Source organism: Trichosurus vulpecula, chromosome 5, assembly GCF_011100635.1.
Source record: "Trichosurus vulpecula isolate mTriVul1 chromosome 5, mTriVul1.pri, whole genome shotgun sequence".
In the NCBI taxonomy this organism is placed as follows: Eukaryota; Metazoa; Chordata; class Mammalia; order Diprotodontia; family Phalangeridae; genus Trichosurus; species Trichosurus vulpecula.
The window spans coordinates 221,725,183-221,745,180 of NC_050577.1; the positions used below are offsets into that span (position 1 = coordinate 221,725,183).

The following is a 19,998-nucleotide window of genomic DNA, read 5'->3' on the forward strand; positions in this document are numbered from 1 at the left end:
TTATTACTTACCAAATAGCCTTCTGTTGAAGGCTCATCAGCAGTCTTAACTCAGTTGATTATACTTTATGTACCTGATGAGTTTCTGAATTGCTTGGAAAGTCAATTCTGAGTATTGAATCACAGATGAATATTGAGAACCACAATATATTCAGATAAGTTCCTACATATGAAATAAATGAGAAAGAACAATTACCAGCTTTTGGATAGCGCTTTAAGGTTTATGAAGTACTTTACAAATATTTTGTCATTTTTATCTTCACAACAATCTGGGGAGGTAAGTGCAGATGAGGAAACTAAGCAGAGGTGAAGTGACTTGCGCAGGGTCACACAGCTTTTAAGTGTCGGAGGCTGGATTTGAACTCAAATCTTCCTGACGTCAGGCTCAGCGCTCTATCCACTGTGTTACTTAGCTGCCTCTGTCTTCAGAATATCCCTTTGAAGTTTTATTTTACTTTTATAAACATGAAGTATACTTCCATTTTATCTTGTCACAGGACTCCTGCATAGCATTAGTCAAAAAGATAATCACTACACAGTTCATTCCTAATTCTATTGGAAATTTTCACTGGTTCCATTATGGTACATGAATTTTTAAATAGCAGTAATTTAAAAATTACTTCCATAAGAATTGTTCATATATTGATTACTTTTTAGTGAAACGATTTAAAATACATGTTTCATTGTAGTCATTATAATTTTTGATTAGTTTTGCTTCTTTGGTCATAGCTTCAAAGACCTGGTATAGAAGATGTTGCCGTATTGAAGAAGGAGCTGGTTCAGGTTCAGACCTTAATGGACAACATGACTTTGGAGCGTGAGAAAGAGTCGGAGAAACTCAAAGAGGAGTGTAGAAAGCTACAAGCTGATTGTGCTAACTCAGAGGTAATGAAGTTCTGAGATACCTAATCATGATGAGTTCACACACTCTGTATACATATGTTATATTTATGCATGTGTGGCTTCTGGAAACTTCTATTTTTCTTTTCCGTAGAACCACTAGTATTAGGAGCAAATTCGAAAAAGTTAAGCTTATATGCCACATGTAATCTATATTTTAAATATAATTTTACATTTAATGCTTGAGGAAAATACTGCTAGAATGAGAAAATTCTAGTTCTTTATTGGTGGCTCCCCCCAAATAAAATGTGCCAGAGTTATGGGTGCTATCAGTATATTTTAAGTTCAAAATACCATGTACCAAATTAAGCGTGGGAGCCCATCTATTAAAAAAATCAGTGAAGTGAGAATGAGAGACAAGGAATTACAAATATTTTGGATTTTACAAGATAGTAATTATACAGATTTTTTTCCTTTTAGTTTATAAAAACACTTTTTGGAAGTACTCTTACATAAGGCATATCATGGTTTGGCAATATTTGACTGAATATTTCAATGAATGATAGGTTTAATGGGTGTTTTTGTCAGTGCTGGCTTCCACCTTTCATCCATCATGTTGTGTTTTGTTTTTTTGCTTTCTAATGGAGATACTTAAATTTGAGGTAATGTATTTTCTGAAAACTCTCCAATAATAGTAATACTCTTTATTTAAAGTTACATCTTCCCAAAGCATTGTAATTTTCTTTCACAGTAATTTCATAATCTTCGACATGTAACTATTTGCTTTGTTAATCAAGCAAATAGTTTAGTTAGCAATTTCTATAAATGATCACTTACTGATGGTGGTAGCTTAATACGGTATTAAACAGTAGATTATTATTTATACTGTTGGCAGTGTTACCTTTCATTATTGTGGTTTTCTTTTTGTAATAAATGTTTGCACTCAATGCTGTGGCTAAAGAAGACAAGTACAGTGTTTTGTGGGTTTGACAGTCTGAGGAAGGAATAAGGGAATGTAATGTTTTTATCCCTTTGTAGGGGAATTAATTCAGTTAGTCAACTCATCTTGGTAATTTAGTCATTCTGTGTTTTTAAATGCTAGTGGCAAGTGGAAAGTTAGTTCTCTTTTTCCTTTACTGTATTGTAACTAGGAACTTGTCAAAGCAAATGACACTTGGTGTTTACACTGGAGAAAAGTTTATTTTGGTTTAGAAGTGTGCCCCCACTGCATACTTCTCTTCTTTTTATATTATTTAGTCCTTGCTCTGCCATGCTTTTTCTGTGTGGCAGATGATTTAACCTCCCTGGGCTTAGTTTCCTTACTTGCAAGGTGTTAGACTATCAGTTTATTTCTAAGTTCACTTTTTCAAATTATGAGTAGATAACAAAAAATTTAGGGGAACATTTTTTCTCCCTATAAATTTTGCTCTTTTCTTTCCTCTTTATCTATTAGTAAGATAAACCATTAGCTTTATTTACTTGGTTTATTACATTTAGTTGCAAGGCGCCTATAAATATTGAATTGGAAATGCAGATTCAATAAATCCTATATACATTTTGTATATCAATATAGCACTTACAAATATGGTAATTTACACTGTTGTTTGATGAGATCACTAGTGTGGATTGCTGAGTGTGTCATTTAACTGCAATATGGACAAAAAAGGTGAAGTGGGAGAATCGTATCTAATATCTGGTTATTATCAATATATTAATGTGTTAGTAGAATATGAAATTTTTTACTGAGTAGTGGAGATGTCATTGGCTACAAGAATTTGAAACTAAGCTACCAACATTGGTAACTATCTTAGGACTATATGATAGTTTGAGGAAAAGGTTATGAAGATATTCATTTGCTTAGAAGAGATGGGTAAAATGAAGGGTCAGCATAGAAACATGCATCATTCTCAAAAATGCATAGATAGTGGACATTTTGAACTTTTTTATGTACTCTATTTTTTAACCATAATTTTCATTATGTTTACATCAGTTACTAAAGTATGCATCCATTTTATTATAATGCCTACACAAGGTGCTTATAATAAGATGCATTTTTAAAAACATTTCAGAAATTTTTTTTTCCTACATGAGTATTCTGTTTCAAAGTCATCACTGTAGGACTGCGGGTACATATTTTAGTGATTTTGTAATTGCTCCACTGATTTCAGAAGTTCACCTTCAGAACTGCTTCAGAATCAATTTTTGAGCCACAGATGAAAACCATTGTTGTTACTTTATGTTGTTGTTCAGTCATTTTTCAGTTGCATTCAACTCTTCTGACCCCATTTGAAGTTTTCTTGGCAAAGTCACTGGAATGGTTTGCCATTTCCTTCTCCAGCTCAGTTGACAGATGAGGAAACTGAAGCAAATGAGGTTAAGTGACTTACCCAAGGTCACACAGCTAGTAAGTATCTGAGGCAAGATTTGAACTCAGGAAGATAAATCTTCCTGACTCCAGGCCCAGTGCACTATGTAATTCGCCACCTAGATGCCCCTAGAATCGGTAAATTTCTTACTTAGTCTGTTAGTTATATCTAACTTTTTGTGACCCTATTTGGGGTTTTCTTGGCAAAAATCCTGGAGTCATTTGCCATTTCCTTCTCCAGCTCATTTGACAGTTGAGGAAACTGAAGCAGACAGAGTTAAGTGATTTGCCCAGGATCACATAGCTAGTAGTAAGTGTCTGAGGCCAGATTTGAACTCATGAAGAGGGTGCTCCCTCCCTGTGCCACTTAGCTGCTCCTAGCTGTTACTCTGTAGGCATGCCTTAATTTTGGCCCTACATGGTATTGCTGAATTCTCTCCACTTACCTTCTTCAATGGGCTTGGCCTGCTATTTCCAAGAATCAGATCTACCCTCAAAGGATTATTTATCACTTTTGAAGATTTTAATCACTTAAAATAGTGCCAAAAGAGAAGTTTAAGAAACATTTTTGAGCAGGTTAAGTGTGCATTTTTGATGTTTACAGAGTTGTGGAATCTCACCATTGGAAGTTTCCTCAGAGGCTGTCTGCTCCAAGATGAGCAAGACCCCTCTTTACAGCATATTTGTCAAGTATTCATTCAGCCTTTGCTGAAGAGCTCTAGTGAGAGGAAATCCACTGTTTCCTGAGGCCTTTTGTCTTTAGGATAGCTCTAATTTTGCAGAAGTTTTTCCTAACGTCAGTAAGACTTAGATGATTTTTATCAGTATGAAAACTCCCTCTCCTGATGCAAATTGTGATCCATCTTTAACCCAGCAGATAAGTTGTGGGGTTTCCTGAGCCTGTAGTCCTTGTAGCAAACCCAAATCTGCCTCTGTAACTTCCATGCCACTTCTGGTTCTGCTGACTGGGGCCAAGCAGAACGAGTCTAATGCTTCCTAAATAGAACAGCTATTCCAGTGCTTGAAACCAACTTTCTTGTTTCCATCACTAAGTCTTCTCTTCCCCAATCTTCACACTCCTAGTTCCTTTAATTGATCCTCCTAAGGCATGATTTTGATGTAGGCTCTTTGACTTTGTTGACTTCTGCTGATTGTATGTTTTGATCTTCTTTGTCGCCAGAAAAGGAATCTAGAGTTTGAGTTTGAGTCTGAGTTTGTTTTTGCTGCCTGTTCATGTTCCCAGCCAATTACTTGACCCTTGAGCTTTTTGTCAGGGTATGACTGCTTGTAGAGTAGAGAGTACTTTGTCCCAAGCTTTAGGGTCCAAGCGTTGTTGTTTTCAGAGCTACTTCTACTCCACCATCACTGCAGGCTCTGCCACAGCAGTGCTCCTCCTCCCCCAAGAACCACAATCCAGATCCAAAGAGGGCACAGCAAGAGAAACTGCCTCTGTGCCCACAAAGTGCTCTTTGCACTCCCGCTGTGATCCGATGCTAGATTCCTCCCATCATGTGAGCCAGGGACTCAGGAAGCAGCCTCAGGAGCTTCCTTTTGCTGCCACCGCTGCACCACCTCCACCACCCCCAAGGTTGGGGCCGGACTGCTCTAAACTTGATCCTGCAGTTTCCCACTAACCTGCTCTTTGGCGTTTGTGGGTTGAGAAGTCTGGTAACTGCCACAGCTCAATGACTCATGGCCCTAAGGCCTTTTCTGGCTGGCTGACTCCAGGTCTGGTCTGTCCTGGCGTGGCCCGCGCTAGACTGTGCTGTGCTCCCAGCACCATGCGATAGACCCTTCCCAATGACCATCCAGGCTCTTCTGGGCCAGAGACCTGTTTCCCTCTGCTATTTAGTGGGTTCTGCAGTTCTATAATTTGTTCAGAGCCATTTTTTACAGGTGTTTGGAGGGATTTGGGGGAGAGCTTAAGCAAGTCCCTGCTTTCCAGCCTCCATCTTGGCTCCACCCTGCCAAGGTGTGATTTTAAGGCCCTTCCCCATCATAGCTGACTTTTGGATGCTGTCCCATTTCTTCTTTTTTTTTTTAATTAATAATTTTATTTTTAGTTTTCAACATTCACTTCCATAAGATTTTGAGTTGCAAATTTTCTCCCCCTCTTTCTCCTCCCCCTTCCTCAAGATGGCATGCAATTTGATATAGGCTCTATTTATGCCTTCATATTAAACATATTTTCAGATTAGTCATGGTGTAAAGAAGAATTAGAATTAATTGGAGGAACCATGAGAAAGAAGAGCAAAACAAAACAACAAAAGGAAAGGAGAGCAAATAGTATGCTTCCATATGCATTCAGACTCCAGAGTTCTTTGTCTGTATGTGGAGAGCACTTTCCATTGTGAGTCTTTTAGAGTTGTCTTAGATCCTTGCATTGCTGAGAAGAGCTAAGTCTATCAAAGTCAGACATTGCACAATGTGGTTCTTACTGTGTACATGTTGTTCTGGCTCTGCTCCTTTCACTCAGCATCAGTTCGTATAAATCTTTCCAGGTTTTTCTGAAGTCCACTTGCTCATCATTTCTTATAGCACAGTAGCATTCCATTACATTCATACATCACAACTTGTTCACCCTTCTCTAATTGATGGACATCCCCTCAGTTTCCAATTCTTTGCCACCACAAAAAGATAGCTGCTATAAATATTTTTGTACATGTGGGTCCTTTTCCCATTTTTATGATCTCTTTGGGATACAGACCTAGAAGTGGTATTGCTGGGTCAAAGAGTATGCACAGTTTTATAGCCCTTTGGGTATAGTTCCAAATTGCTCTCCAGAATGGTTGGATCAGTTCACAACTCTATTCACAGCTAGAAGGGGTCTTGTATTCATTCAGCCTTTGCCGAAGACCTCTAGTGAGGGGAAATCCACTGCTTCCTGAGGCCTTTTGTCTTTAGGATAGCTCTAATTTTGTACCCTAAATAATATAGTTTTAGGTGCATTCAGAATAGGATGAATAACCAGACCCAAAGAGTAGTCATTAATAGTTTAATATCCTCTATGGAACACCTCAAGGATTAGAGGTTGGGCCTGTGCTTTTGTTTTCTTGTAGTCTTCTTTCATAGGGAAAAATTCTTTAATTGGGAAAAAATAATGACCTTTTTATTGATAGTATCACAATTTACAGTCTATCTATATCATCGTGCAAGTATTTTGAAGGCTGAAGTTAGTGGAAATTGCAACACATGGTTAATATCTTTCACTCTTCTGGCTTAACCTTTGGAACCCTCTCTTAGCCTTCACAGTTAGTACTCTGGCAAAGAAGTTTATTATACTGTATTACACATCTTTAAACATATATTTAAATTTAAGTATCTGGATAGTTTTTGTTTTATGAATTGGGCAAAAAGTACGTGTATATACGACCTCTAGTCCTTTAATATCAGAGAGATTCAGAGTAAAAGTTGAAAGCAAGTGAGTTGAGTTGAATTGATACTACATTTGATGACATATCAAACAGTTAAAGCAGTTGCTGGTTTTTTTTTTTTTTTTTTTTTTTTTTGGTTTTTGGTAGGGCATTTGGGGTTGAGTGACTTGCCCAAGGTCACACAGCTAGTATATGTGTCAAGTGTGAGGCCAGATTTGAACTCAGGTCCTCCTGACTCCAGGGCTGGTGTTCTACTCACTGCACCACCTCGTTACCCCAAATGATTTTGTTTGTTTTTGTTTTTTTGTTTTTTGTTTGTTTTTTTTTGCAGGGGGGAAGGCAGGGCAATTGGGGTTAAGTGACTTGCCCAAGGTCACATGGCTAGTAAGTGTATCAGGCATCTGAGGCCAGATTTGAACTCAGGTTCTCCCAACTCCAAGGCCGGTGCTCTACTCACTGCACCACCTAGCTGCCCCGCAGTTGCTGTTTTTAGATAATTTTTGCAGTACAGATGTGTAGGAAGTTTTATTACATTGAAACAAACTCTACAATCCTAACCTTTGGGTGTAATTTATTCCCCATCTCATTTTGTTGACCTTTTTTTTTTTTTCTGCCTAGGTCACAATAAGCCAGTTAAGAAGTGAACTTTCTAAAGGCCCCCAGGAAGTTGCCGTGTATGTACAGGAGCTGCAGAAACTACAAAGTTCAGTTAACGAATTAACTCAAAAAAATCAGGTGAGACTTCTTTGTTTTGTTTGGCAGTAAATGATTTTATGTAGCTTATGGTTTTAAACTTTTGAGTTGACTTAGATATTTGATATATGTGATGGTTGTGAGAATTTTTAACAGTTTTTATTTCCTAGCAAAGTATTTTTAGTATAAAAGAACGTGGAATAATGTTTAAGATTGAACTCTTTGTTGTTGTTGTTGTTGTTGTTAGCAGTTTTCAGGACTGTGGGGAGTTCTTGTAGAACCTCAGGTTTCAAACTGGCATTTGATAAAATGGTAGTTCAGTGACTCTTGTATTATCTGCTGCATTGGTATAAATCTGGGAAAAATCAAGCTGGAAAATCAAACCAGCAGGGTAAAAAAATACAGTAGATCAAATTGATTATGGAAAAACTTGCCTTGGCCAGTTTGAATATGTTGCTAGTGCTCTAATGTATTTATTTGTTAACAATAGTGGGTAAGCTAGAGGTTCTTGCCTGAGTGTCTCCTTCTTAACTTACTGTGTGTTACTTTTTGGCCTTCCTCTTCCCACCCCCTTCCCTGAAAATGTAAAAAATATTACACCTTGACATTATGAGCAAATGTATAAAGTAATATAATAGCTATAGAAAGGACACTATAATTCACTTGTTAACTTAAAAATAATTATTTTATACTAATCCTTACATGATTTGCATGACAATTTAAAAAATCTAAAATACGTTTTAAATATTCCACACTTTTGTATATTATTATGCAAATGATAAACTTTTGTCATGATAATGATAAACTTTTTGATAGTAGACTCTTCACATCACAGGATTCAATGTCAGTTAGTCTCAACAAGCATTTATTAAGTGCTTACTGTGGGCAAAGCCTTGAGTCAAGAGCTGAGACACACTGAAAGACAACAGTGGTACCTGTCCTCAAGGGCTTCGCATCCATGGAGGAGGCAGTATTATATCAGTAAGACAGAATTCATGACTTCAAAGATAACCATGAATATGCCTGAATGGTCCAGAACCGCAGGATATAAGGAATTCTCTAAGTAGAAGGCAGAGGAGTTAAAGTATTTATTAAAACTCAGAAGTAGCAGACCCACGGACCAGTGACCCCAATTCGACATCCTGGCAAGAAGTTTCCAAGACCAGTATGCCCATCTCACAATAGTGACCAGGAGGCCACAGAAAAACATGGCAGCAAGCCAAGCCATACTGGTGCTTCCCCCGCCGCCCCCCCCCCCCACCCCACCTCACCCCAATGCCAGGGCCCTCCAGCAAGAAGACCACCCAGTGGCCTCAAGCCCCTGCTCAGCACTCTCTGGTCTCCACGAGGGTCATTCCTGCTTTTTGTAGCGCCTGCCACCGGCGCTGCTGCTTCCACTGCAATCTCCAAGCTGTGTTCCAGCTAGCTGACTGCTTCCTCTCTCCTTCAGCTCTCAACTGCTCTCACCCACTGCCTCTTAGCTCTGCTCCAACTGTTCAGCAAGCTCCTCCCACCACAAGCTTCCATTGACTGCAGTCCTAGCCACTCCCCCCAGGACCCTGAGAGCCCCGCCCCCAAAGCCCACTTAGATGGGTGGGGAAGATCACTGATTGCCTTTACAAGTATGCAGACAGCTGTGTTCACCTGGATAGAAGGGTCCATTGCGGGTAAGAAGTGACACTGAAGAGCACAGATGGGGGAAAAGCAGCTTGACCAAGTATGAGTCAAGATGTTTGGTGTTAGAGACAATACAGTTGGGAGGGCACTGAGGGATCAAACTTCTAGGTTATCTGAAGGAGAGTATACCAGAGATGTGGAAAAAAGGAGCTGAAAAAAACAGCAAAAATTCCCAGCCCACACGCACACATGTACGTTGAGGTGATTTTGTGTGTGTGTGTGTCAAACTCAGTATTTTCATTGAAAATCCCCTGGACAAGGGTATTACAAATCAGGAAGGCTTTTGCTGGCAGTATTCCACACAGTAGATGACTTCTTTACCATTGGGCAGTTTCTGTCTGCAGATCTCCTTGGTTTCAACTCTAAAGAACAAGATGGCACCCAAAGATAAGCTGATCCCTTGTGATCTTATCACTGTGCTGCTATCTCTGGTGGCCTTCCCTCCCCTCTGTTTGGAGGGCTGCAGTGGAGCACCAAATTCCTCCCAAAGCTTTCCTTTAATGAAGGCAGGATTTGGATTTTACAGCTCTCCACCTTCCATTTGCAGCTCTACTTGGTTTCAACCCCAAAATGCCCCTGCTCTGGTGTCTCTATCTCTCCCCTCCTCGACTTCCAGCTTCTTTTTATGTGTTGTTCCCCGCCCCCGCCCCCCCCCCCCCCTTTGAGGGCAGGAACGATCTTTCTTTATCCTATTTGTATCTCAGGGCTTAATACAAATGCCTTGCACATATTAGGCACTTAATAAATGTTTATTGAATTGAATTACCTGGAAATGTAGAGAACGTAAGATTCTACTTGCTCAATATTGTTGATTCATTAGCGTTGGCAAACACTGATTAAGCAGTTACAATGTGCCACTCTGCTGGACACAGGAAATTCAAAGACAAAGTGAAATAGTTCTTGCCCTCAAAGCAAGAGAGACAATACATGTACAAACACACATATACACATGTGTATATATAAATATATATACAAAAATATATGTATATGAATAAATACAGAAAATAAAAATATATAAATTTAAGGTAATATGGGAGGGATACTCAGTAATAGTTGAGGGCATCAGGAAAGGTCTCATGTAGATGATTTTAAAAAACCCAAAAACCTTTTGACTATAGAGCAAAATATCACCTTAAAGACTTTCTTCTAGGAAAGTGACTCCTAGAATTATGTCAAAATTATGCAAAATTTATTGAAACATATAAGAGAGACAACGTTGTTTGGCTCTCTTTTTATTCTCAGGCAGGGTGTTTTCCCTAGTCATGGAGAAATGTAGCTCATAGTCCAAGTTGAAGGATTATCTATAGACGGTCAGGTCTTCCAGGTATGCTGTCTGTTGTTGCTAACTGTATCTACACCCTGGAACATTGGTACATCGCCGAGTCTCCCGTATGAGATCCATAACCATCTATCTACTTAGGAAAAAACAAGTGGATGAAGAACTGTGATAGGTAGTTAGGCTGGCAACTTACAGAGTTTGTCCACCAATATGCTTCATGGGTGGATGCTGCAATTGCACAGTGAGTTAAACAGGAGGAAGAAAGTAATCTGGACTGCCTTGGAGAAAGTGAAACCTTCTTTAATTACCACGACCTTTTAATTAAAGACCCGTCTTTTTAATACTGGTATTCTGCTTTTCCTATGGAGATATTGCATTCATGGTAAGTCACAGAATGCTATATTCGTCTAAGGACTGAAAATAAATATCATTAAGAGGGCAATGGAAAACATATGGCTGCCTAACTTTAGGAAGCCAGAATCATGAAGGAGACTTGGAATAAAAAATGTTGTCAAAGAAAAGCATGACCAAAAAATAAATAAATCGACTGGTCACTTGAGAAGAGGAAGGGATAACAATGGACAGCCCATGTACTTCCCCGGTATCCTTTTGATATAAAGAGAAAATGAGAAAAGGCCCTTAGTATGTTGGGTGGACATTTCTGTGGTGAACTTTTGGGAGGACGTGAGTGAGTGATATAGTCTAGTGTCAGATGGACAAGAAGGAATGCATTGTAATCTGCATCTCTTCACATGGGTGAGACCAGAGATCCATTTAGTGTATTTAAAGTAAAATATCTTTTAAATCAAAGATGTGTGAATAATCCATAGTGCATGTTACTAGAATGAAACATTTTGTTATTCACATAATTGGTGAACTAAAAAGAACACAGAATGTTTTCTATTTATTATTACTTTATTGAAGAAAAAGATAAGCTATCTTACTTTATAAGTCATAGAAACAGGGGCTGGACATGTGATTTCATAGGAAATGGTAACTCAAGGTACCAATACAGGTCAGCACTTTCTCTGCAGCTTCTAGTCATAGAGAGTTATCCAGAGCACTCAATTCAAGTCAGATATTCTTGGCTTCAAGGGCCAGCTCTCTATGCACTTTGCCATTCCTATCAGTCATAAGAATATTAATATTTTGATGCTATGAATTTTTATGAAATCAGGTAGCTGATTTATTTTATAATTAAAAAAACATAGTTATTGCCAGTACTTTTAGATAAATGCACATCTGTCTCAAAATATGAGTCATACACCTTCCTTAAAATGATCAAAACATGGGAAACTATTTTCAGTACTTGTTAGTTAGCTTTTTTATATTTGTATCTAGATGTTATGTTTTAATAGTTATCATATTTACTCCTTCCTCTTGATTCTCACAGGCATAATTCTAATATAAGCTCCTGCTTCCTTTGCACCTGGTTTACAAAATTGATTTTCCTGCCAGTTTCTCTACTTTTGTCTGTTTCCCACTCTATTCTGCCTTGTCTGGAACATTAAAGTAATCTTGCTCTAATCTCTTTAATCATGTCATTGGAGAGCCTTGTAATCATTTTCATTTGTTTCTGGAATCATATAAAAATGCTTATTAAGGTCTGTAAGACCCTTTACTGGTTTTTATACTCGCTACCTTTATTTTCCTTTAGACAGTGGCTCATGTTGCTAGGTGAAACAGATCTATTGGCCATCTGGGTGACATATATTTGAGAAGGGCCTCTGGAATTTGTATATGATCTGGCTTTATTTCTTTGAGCTTCTAGTTGTCTTTGGGCTTTCTGTTATGCTGGTTCTCCCTGGATTTTGAAGTCAGTAAACATCTATTAAGCACGTGCTGTGCACCTGGCACTATGCTTAGTGCTGAGGACACCTTGTAAGGCAAAAGATAGACCCTGCCCTTAAGGCGCTCAGGTGAGACTACAAGAAAATAACTATGTACAAATAGCCTCTCCCCAGGATAAATGGAAGATTATCAAGGGAGTGAAGGTATTAGCATTAAGGGGGAATTAGAAAGGCTTTCTGTAGGATTTTACCTGGGGCTTGAAGGAAGCCGGGAAGCAGAGACAAGGAGGGAGAGCATTCCAGATATGGGGGACAAATAAATCCCTGGTTCCTTTCCTTTATAGGGTCATAGAATTCATAGCTAGAAGACAATTGAGAAAGCATTTATAGTCCAAGATTTTTGTTTTATAGTTAAGGAACCTGAATTATTTTTCCTTTCTTTCTGGTTAGTGGCCATGGTTGATAACCAGTTTTTATCTGGAGTACTTCTGCATTTCACAATCAAGTTACTGTAATTACTAGAATTAGAATCCCAGTTTCTTCTTGTAGTTTATCAAGTGTTAACATAAAGGAAGGCTACATGCTGCAACTTGAACAGTATGATACTCATCCATTGTATTAGATCTGAGCGTTGTTTCTAATAGAACATAAGGTGCTTGAAGACAGGCCCTGTTTTTGTGTTTGCAGCACCATTGTGGCCTTGGACAAAGTCATGTCACTTTTCTGGTTGTCAGTTTCCTCCTTCGTAAACTCATAGTTGAACTAGATAGATTCCTTTCTGACTTTTGCTAGGTCTCTGGACATTTCTGTCATTCATTACAGCACAACGCTCTGTATTCATATGCCCACAATTCAGCCCTTCTCAACCACTGGACACATTCTCTTTTTATCTTTATCTTATCATACACAGTGCTGCTATGAATACAGTTTCTTCTTTATTTTCCTAGAATTCAGTCATTAATTTACTATTATTACTAACTTAATATTAAGACTTTTAAACATTTCTTAAAAGTTTCAGACATAATTATTCCAAAAGGAGAAAAAGAAAGTTCTGTCACATCTTTTGCCAAAAATTTACCATTTTCTATGCCTTAAGTGGTTCAAGAAGGGAAATTAAATTTTAAAAAAATTTCCCACAGCATGCTTTCACTTTTCTTCTTTCCCTTTTCACAGGGTCTCTTAAGATTTATCTTTTTGCTTGTTCCTGTAAATCAAGCTTTTGCAAGGGTTCTTAACCTTTTTTTGTGTCCTGGATCCTTTTGACAGTCTGGTGAGAACCAAAACAGTATACACAATGACGACAATGTAAATAAGGACATTTATTTCTTTTTGGAAAATTTTAATATATTTTTTCCAATTACATGTAAAAACAATTTTTAACATTTGTTTTTTAAAAATTTTGAGTTCCAAAGTCTCTCTCTCCCTCCCTCTCTCCTACCTTCTCCTTTAAGATGGCAAGCAGTTAGATATGGATTATACACCTACAGTCATGCTAAACATTTCCATGTTAGTCATGTTGTGAAAGAAAACAAAGACAGCCCCCCCCCCCCAAAAAAAAAAACACCGCAAGAAAAATAAAATGTAAAAAAAAGTATGTTTTGATTTGCATTCAGATTCCATCAGTTTTTTCTCTGGAGGTAGGTAGCATTTGTTTTCTTAGGTTCTTCATAATTACAGACATTTAAAAGAAAGAAAACTCAATTCAATGAGCATGGTCCTGTCTTTTCAGAATAGTATTTTTAAATGCCTAACATAAAATACATAGGGTTACAAAAGAAACCAAATTCTACAAAATCCACTTATGAAAAAAAAAGTTTACAACTTCTAGTTTAAGAAACAGATTCTGGCTTACAGGATCAAAAATCTAGACCTGGAAAAGTTATCAGAGACCAGATGGACCCCAGAGGCTGAGAGACTTGCCCAAGGTGACTGACAGACACACAGGTAGTTCTCAGAAGTAGGATTTGTACTTAGGCTTCTCTGATTCCAGAGATAATGCCCTTCCTATTTGTCTCTTTCTTGGTGATTTTCCATATTGCCCATATCACTGTACCTGCCACACAGGTACTTAGTAGATGTTGAATGATTATGACAGATAATCGTCAGTTGTGAGTATGTCTGTTAGGACATAGTAATACTGGGTAAAAAAGAAAGAAAGAAATTATCTGGTTGGAAATTCACAGCCTGAAATTACTTGATCATATAGCCATTATAGATTAAAAAAGAACCCAAAAAGGATAGTGAATGTACAATATGAATAGTGTTGTAGATGGTCACATTAAGTAGGTGTTCAATATTTGCTAACCGAATAAAAGTTCTATACTTCCCATTAATATCTATATTATTATAATATAGTGGCTCTTTTGAAGGTAAGGCTTTTCAATTCACCTTAGGTATCATCTCACTCTCATTAATTTGCATGACATAGTATGACATCTGTAAGGGTAGTAAAATGGGAATTTCTCTTAAGTAATCTATTAATTCTAATAACAGATTTATTCTATTGTTATTCCTGCTTTTGTACTCTTCGAGGGATTTTCTTGGACACTTTTAAATTTAATTAAAAGCAAAATAAGCAAAAATATTTAAGAAATTTCATAGTCAGTGTTAATCAGATTTATACTCTGCCTCATTAACTTTTGAACTATCTTATTATTAAATTTAATTCAAGTGAATTAGTATATATTCTGAAGCTCTTTGGTTAGCCAGAATTAACAATTCTCTTATTCTAAAGAAAATTTTCTTGGCTGAGCTATATATAATGTACCTTCAGAAAATGTGTGACTCAGTAGAAACTCTGTATAGCTGTAATTATAATTGTATTACAGGAAATGATAACATTGATTTGTTTTTTGTTTCTGCATAAGGGCATCTAGTTTTAAATTGCAGTTTTTGCTAATATGAATAGTTTGAGCCTTAGCTTCCTTGAAAACGAGAGCCATAGAGATTATTAAAATTAATTTTGTTTAGACACCCTTACGAACAAACACAAACCTCTCACTTTTCTAACATCTTTTCTCTGAGAGTCACTCTAGAGTATTGAAGAGTGCTAGGAATGAAGAGATCTGGGATTCTTTTTAGTTCTGGACCTCACATTTTACTAGCCATGGGACCTTGGTCTCTACCATTTTACTGGCCATGTGACCTTGGTCAAGTCATTTTACCCTTTGTGAGCCATGCTTTACTCATCTGTTAAGTAAAGAAAACAATATTTGTTAGCTTGTGTTACAAGTCTGAATCAACGATGATTAACAGAGATACTTATTAGTAATCATTTTTGCACAGCTTTTTCCACATACATAGTTAATCAAATTCACAGGAATGGGTGCCCTACTCTAATTAGGTCCAGGGATCCTGAATGCCCATAATTAATACAATTCACTTTAGAAAAATTGGATGGGCAATGAAAAAAGGAAGAGAAGCAAACTGGAAGAAAATAGAAAGCATTAATTGAGAAGAATTTTGTTGATCAGGGTGAGTTTTTTCATAGAGTAAGAGGTGCCAGGAGGCCAAGTATGATGAGATGAGACTGTAATGGAACCTTTTGTTATATTGGCATTGTCATAACAAATTAACACGATAGTAATAACAATGTCATATTTCTAGTGTATATCAACAGCTATGGACACCAATCTAAGTAATTATTCCTCAACATTTATGTACAGGCATACCTTGGAGATATTGAGGATTTGGTTCCAGACCACTGCAGTAAAGTGAATATTGCAATAAAGTGAATCATATCAATTTTTGTATTCTCAGTGCATGTAAAAGTTATGCTTATACTATGCTGTAGGCTGTTATATACTGTTATGCTATATATATATATATATACACACACACATATACATATATAAATATGCGTGAATATACTATTATAGTGCTAATATTATTATGTAGTACTACTAGTATTATGACTAAAAGCCATGTACATACCTTAATTAAAACTACTTTATTGCTTAAAAATATGCTAACCATCACCTGAGTCTTCAGCTAATTGTAATCCCTATGCTGGTGGAAGGTCTTGCCTCACTCAGTGTTGATGGCTATTGACTGACCAGGGTGGTGGCCTAGCTTTTGGCCTATCTAGGCTTTCAACATTCCTTCTTCACTAAACTTAATCATTTCTAGTTCTTAATTTAAAGTGAGAGACATGTGACTCTTCCTTTTACTTGAACACTTAGAGGCCACTGTAGAGTTATTAATTGGCCTGATTTTGATATTGTTTTGTCTCAGGGAATAGGGAGGCCTGAGGAGAGGGTGAGAGCTGGGAGAATGGCTGGTTAGTGAGGCAGTCAGAACACATACAACGTTTCTCCATTTTTACCATCCTTATGGGTGTGGTTCATGGCACCCCCAAAATAATTCCAAAAGTGACATCAAAGATCATGGATCACAGATCACCATAACAGATATAATAATAATGAGAGTCCGAAATAATGTGAGAATTACCAGAATATGACAGAGACATGATGTGAGCACATTCTGTTGGGAAAATGGCACCGACAGACTTGCTGGAGGCAGGGCTGCCACAGACCTTCAATTTGTAAAAAAACACAATATCTGCAAAGTGCAATAAAGCAAGGTTTGCCTGTATTCACATTTTGAGTTAATGGAAAGAGCTTTGCCCTTAAAATAACAGCAAAGAAATTTTGTTCATTTTGTTCTCAGTAACATCAACTCATAAGAGACACAGACACATGCTGTCAGTATGAGCTAACCATTTTAATGTAGGCATAGTATAGTATTTTGTATACAACTGGCACTTGGTAAATAAATTAGAACAGAGAAAATACTGCAACTCATTATAACAAGGCAGACATGCCTCTAATTTGGATAATAAGACAAATGCATTTTAAGTAAAAAGAATAGCCTGATGTTATACTGACTTATTATTAACCTATACTCAGAGGGATAGTCATTGCTAACTGAATCATCAACTTCTTAAGTCATAATTTGTTAAATACATCCTACCCATGTTACTCAGTAGATATAAACTTGGCATAAGAACTCTTCTAACTCAGAGTCCTTGAGAAAAACTATAAAATTTTAAAATGTAGTTTATAATAATAGCTAATATTTATGTAACACTTACTGTGTGCAACAGACTGTGCTAAGCACTTCGCAAACATTACCTCCTTAGATCCTTACAACAACCTCGGGAGGGAGGCACCATTTTACAGATGAGAAAACTGAGACTGAGAGAGGTCAAGTGATTTGACTAAGGGTCACTGAATTTACTAGATCTAAATAAATTCTGTTTCCAAAATGAGTAAATGTAATGAAATTGTCAGGGACCTTTTTTTTTAATTGCTGAATATGACTAACTTCAGTGGAAAGCATTCTTCTCTGGATGAGTTCTTTTTTCCCATGACCGTGACTTAGTGTAGGCTATCAGCTTGCTGGCTTCATGAAGTGCTGCTGCAGCCTCCATTCCATCTGATCCATTTAGCTTCTCAGATTATCTTTATCTAACACTATTATTTTGGTCCTTTTGACTTCTCTGTGTAGGAACCTGTAATGTTCCTGTTCCTTAATTTATGAAATTCAAAATCTCCACCACCTAGGGAGCTTAGCTTTGTACCTTCCTCCTTCATCTCACAGCTGGCCCCTGTTACCACCAAACTCATCTGTTTACATGTCTCGCACACACATCACTAGCTGGGCTCCCTGTGTTTGTTGCTTTTTTGCTCTTGCCATTTCTTCTAACCTAAACATCCTCTTTATGCTTGTTGTCAGCAAATGACCATAATTTTGACTCCTATCATTTTACTTCCATCCCACAGCTAGAGGGGGTTCCTAACTTTTTCTGTGTCATGGACTTCTTTTGGCAGTTTGAAGCTCATGGATTCTTCCCTCCTTTCTCAGAATAATTGAAATAAATGCTTAATTTTATTTAGAAATCTTTGTGAATTTAGTGAAAATGAAGATATAATTTATCCTCATTTATGCTGGTAGACCCTCAAAGGGTCCATGGTTAAGAATGCTTGATTTTGTTTTTCCTCATCTGCCCTTTACACAGGGGTACATTAAATATTTATTAGCTACAGTCAACTCAGTGAATGCTAGGTTAGTATGCTAATCTTACTCATTAAAAATTTATTCTTAAGCTTATGTGTTGGTCAGTCATTTCAGTTGTGTCCAACTTTTTGTGACTCCTTGTGGAGTTTTCTTGGCAAAGATACTAGAGTGGTTTGCCATTTTCTTCCTTTACAGATGAGTAAACTGAGGCAAATAGGGTTAAGTGACTTCCCCAGGGTCACACAGTTAGCAAATGTCTGAGAGGTCAGATTTGAACCAAGTCTTCCTGACTCCAGACCCAGTGCACATGACATGGATTCAAGTGAGTTTGCACACAACTGTGAAATGTCAATAAAGAGAGAAACTATTGAAACCCAAGATTGCCAGTAGTCTAAGGAAAAGTTCTTGATTTCATATTTTATTTGCAACTTGGTGGTCAATGTCACCAGTAAAGAAACTGGGGGCAGCTAGGTGGCACGGTGGATAGAGCTCAGAGTCTGGAGTCAGGAAAACCTTTGTAAAAATCCTCGAAACACTTGACATTTACTAGCTATGTGACATTGGCAAGTCACTTAACCCTGATTGCCTCACCAAAAAAAACCCCCCAAAACCAACCAAAAAGCCAAAAGAAACTGGTAGCTTGGTCAGCAGACTTTTTAGAGTATAACTTGTCCCAGTTTAAAATCTGAGTACGTATTAAATCCATGACTTTAAGCTCTTATACTAAGAAGAGGAAAAGGATTGAACTAGAGAAGCCAGGTTCTTTTAAGATTACAATATTTAAATTAAGCATATGAAAAATTTAAAATCACCGAGCTTCTTTGTAATCTAGAATTGTGTATATCTCTAAGATGAAGAAATTAGAAATCACTTAATATAATCCTTATTTTCCAAATAATTTCTTGCAGAAGGGTTAGCATCTGAGTCAGTTGAGTGGTTTTTGGTCTTTTGCAAGTGTTAGGCCAGCCAGTCCAAAAACAAGAGACCTTTAATTTTGTGCATTTTAACTCACACAAAGAAAGATTTGAGGCTTAAGGAAATTCGTTGGGGGATCTTGAGCACAAGCCAGGGAGTAAGGTATGGCCAGGGGCAACAGCCATAGCAGCTGCTGGTCCTAAGGCCTTCTGGCAGCAAGAGAGAGAAGATTGGTGGTCTAGCATAGAGGCTTCTGCTTTGTCATGGCAGGTTGCCAAGAGCTTCATTCAGTTCTCTGACCCTTCTTCTTAATCATCATGGGACGTGGCTGGGATCATAGTGTCTACTCTAGGTCCATGAGATATCATACCCCCTTCCCCTGCCACTTTCAGGGCAGTTCTGCATACCAAGACAGCTCACACTGACCAGGTCAGGCTTGGGCAACCTGTTAATGTGGTTAGAAACAAAACTGGTGAGGGCCGTAGTATAGGGAGGGTTAAGGTCTCAGGTGTCTGATTGTTTTCCCACCTCTGATGTCATAGGCAGGCAGGTGCCAGGCAAGGATTGGTTAGTTAGTTCTGGTTGACAAAAACAGCCTAGGGTTGAAAATTTTTAGCATGGAAGATCCCACATATGAGGAGTTTCAAAAAGCGACAGGGTGGAAATTCCACTCAGGAGGAAAGGGTTTTTCTAAAGCAGAAGCAGCATGTCTCACAGAGGCCTTATGGATGTCAAAGAGGCCCAAAAAATCCAGAGGTTTATTCAAACTACCACAGGTAGATTTTATTCTCAGCATAAATGTAAGGAGAATATTAGCTTGTCCTTGTTAATGAGCGTTTATCTCATTGAGCAACTTCATCCTACAGTGAAAAACTGTTCACTGTAGGTTCAGAGTTGCACAGTGAGAACCATCTTGTAGAGCCACTAATAAAAGATGGCTTTAAAAACTGGTGAGTGCTAAGCCTGGGTTAGTTTTTGCTTTATTGTGATATCTATTAACTGACTTGCTTTTAAACTTAGTAAATTTATTAATATAAAGCTTCTTCTA

The 19,998-nt window shown here is 37.6% G+C and overlaps 1 protein-coding gene across 1 annotated transcript in view; it reads left to right on the forward strand.

The window, feature by feature from the left end:
- The window catches only part of EEA1 (early endosome antigen 1), a 127,908-nt gene that overhangs the window by 52,532 nt on the left and 55,378 nt on the right, over positions 1–19,998 (forward strand). The window contains exons 9-10 of the mRNA XM_036761429.1: positions 729–884; positions 7,197–7,313. Of these exons, the coding sequence (XP_036617324.1) occupies positions 729–884; positions 7,197–7,313 (273 nt within the window). The remainder of the gene's footprint in view (positions 1–728; positions 885–7,196; positions 7,314–19,998) is intronic.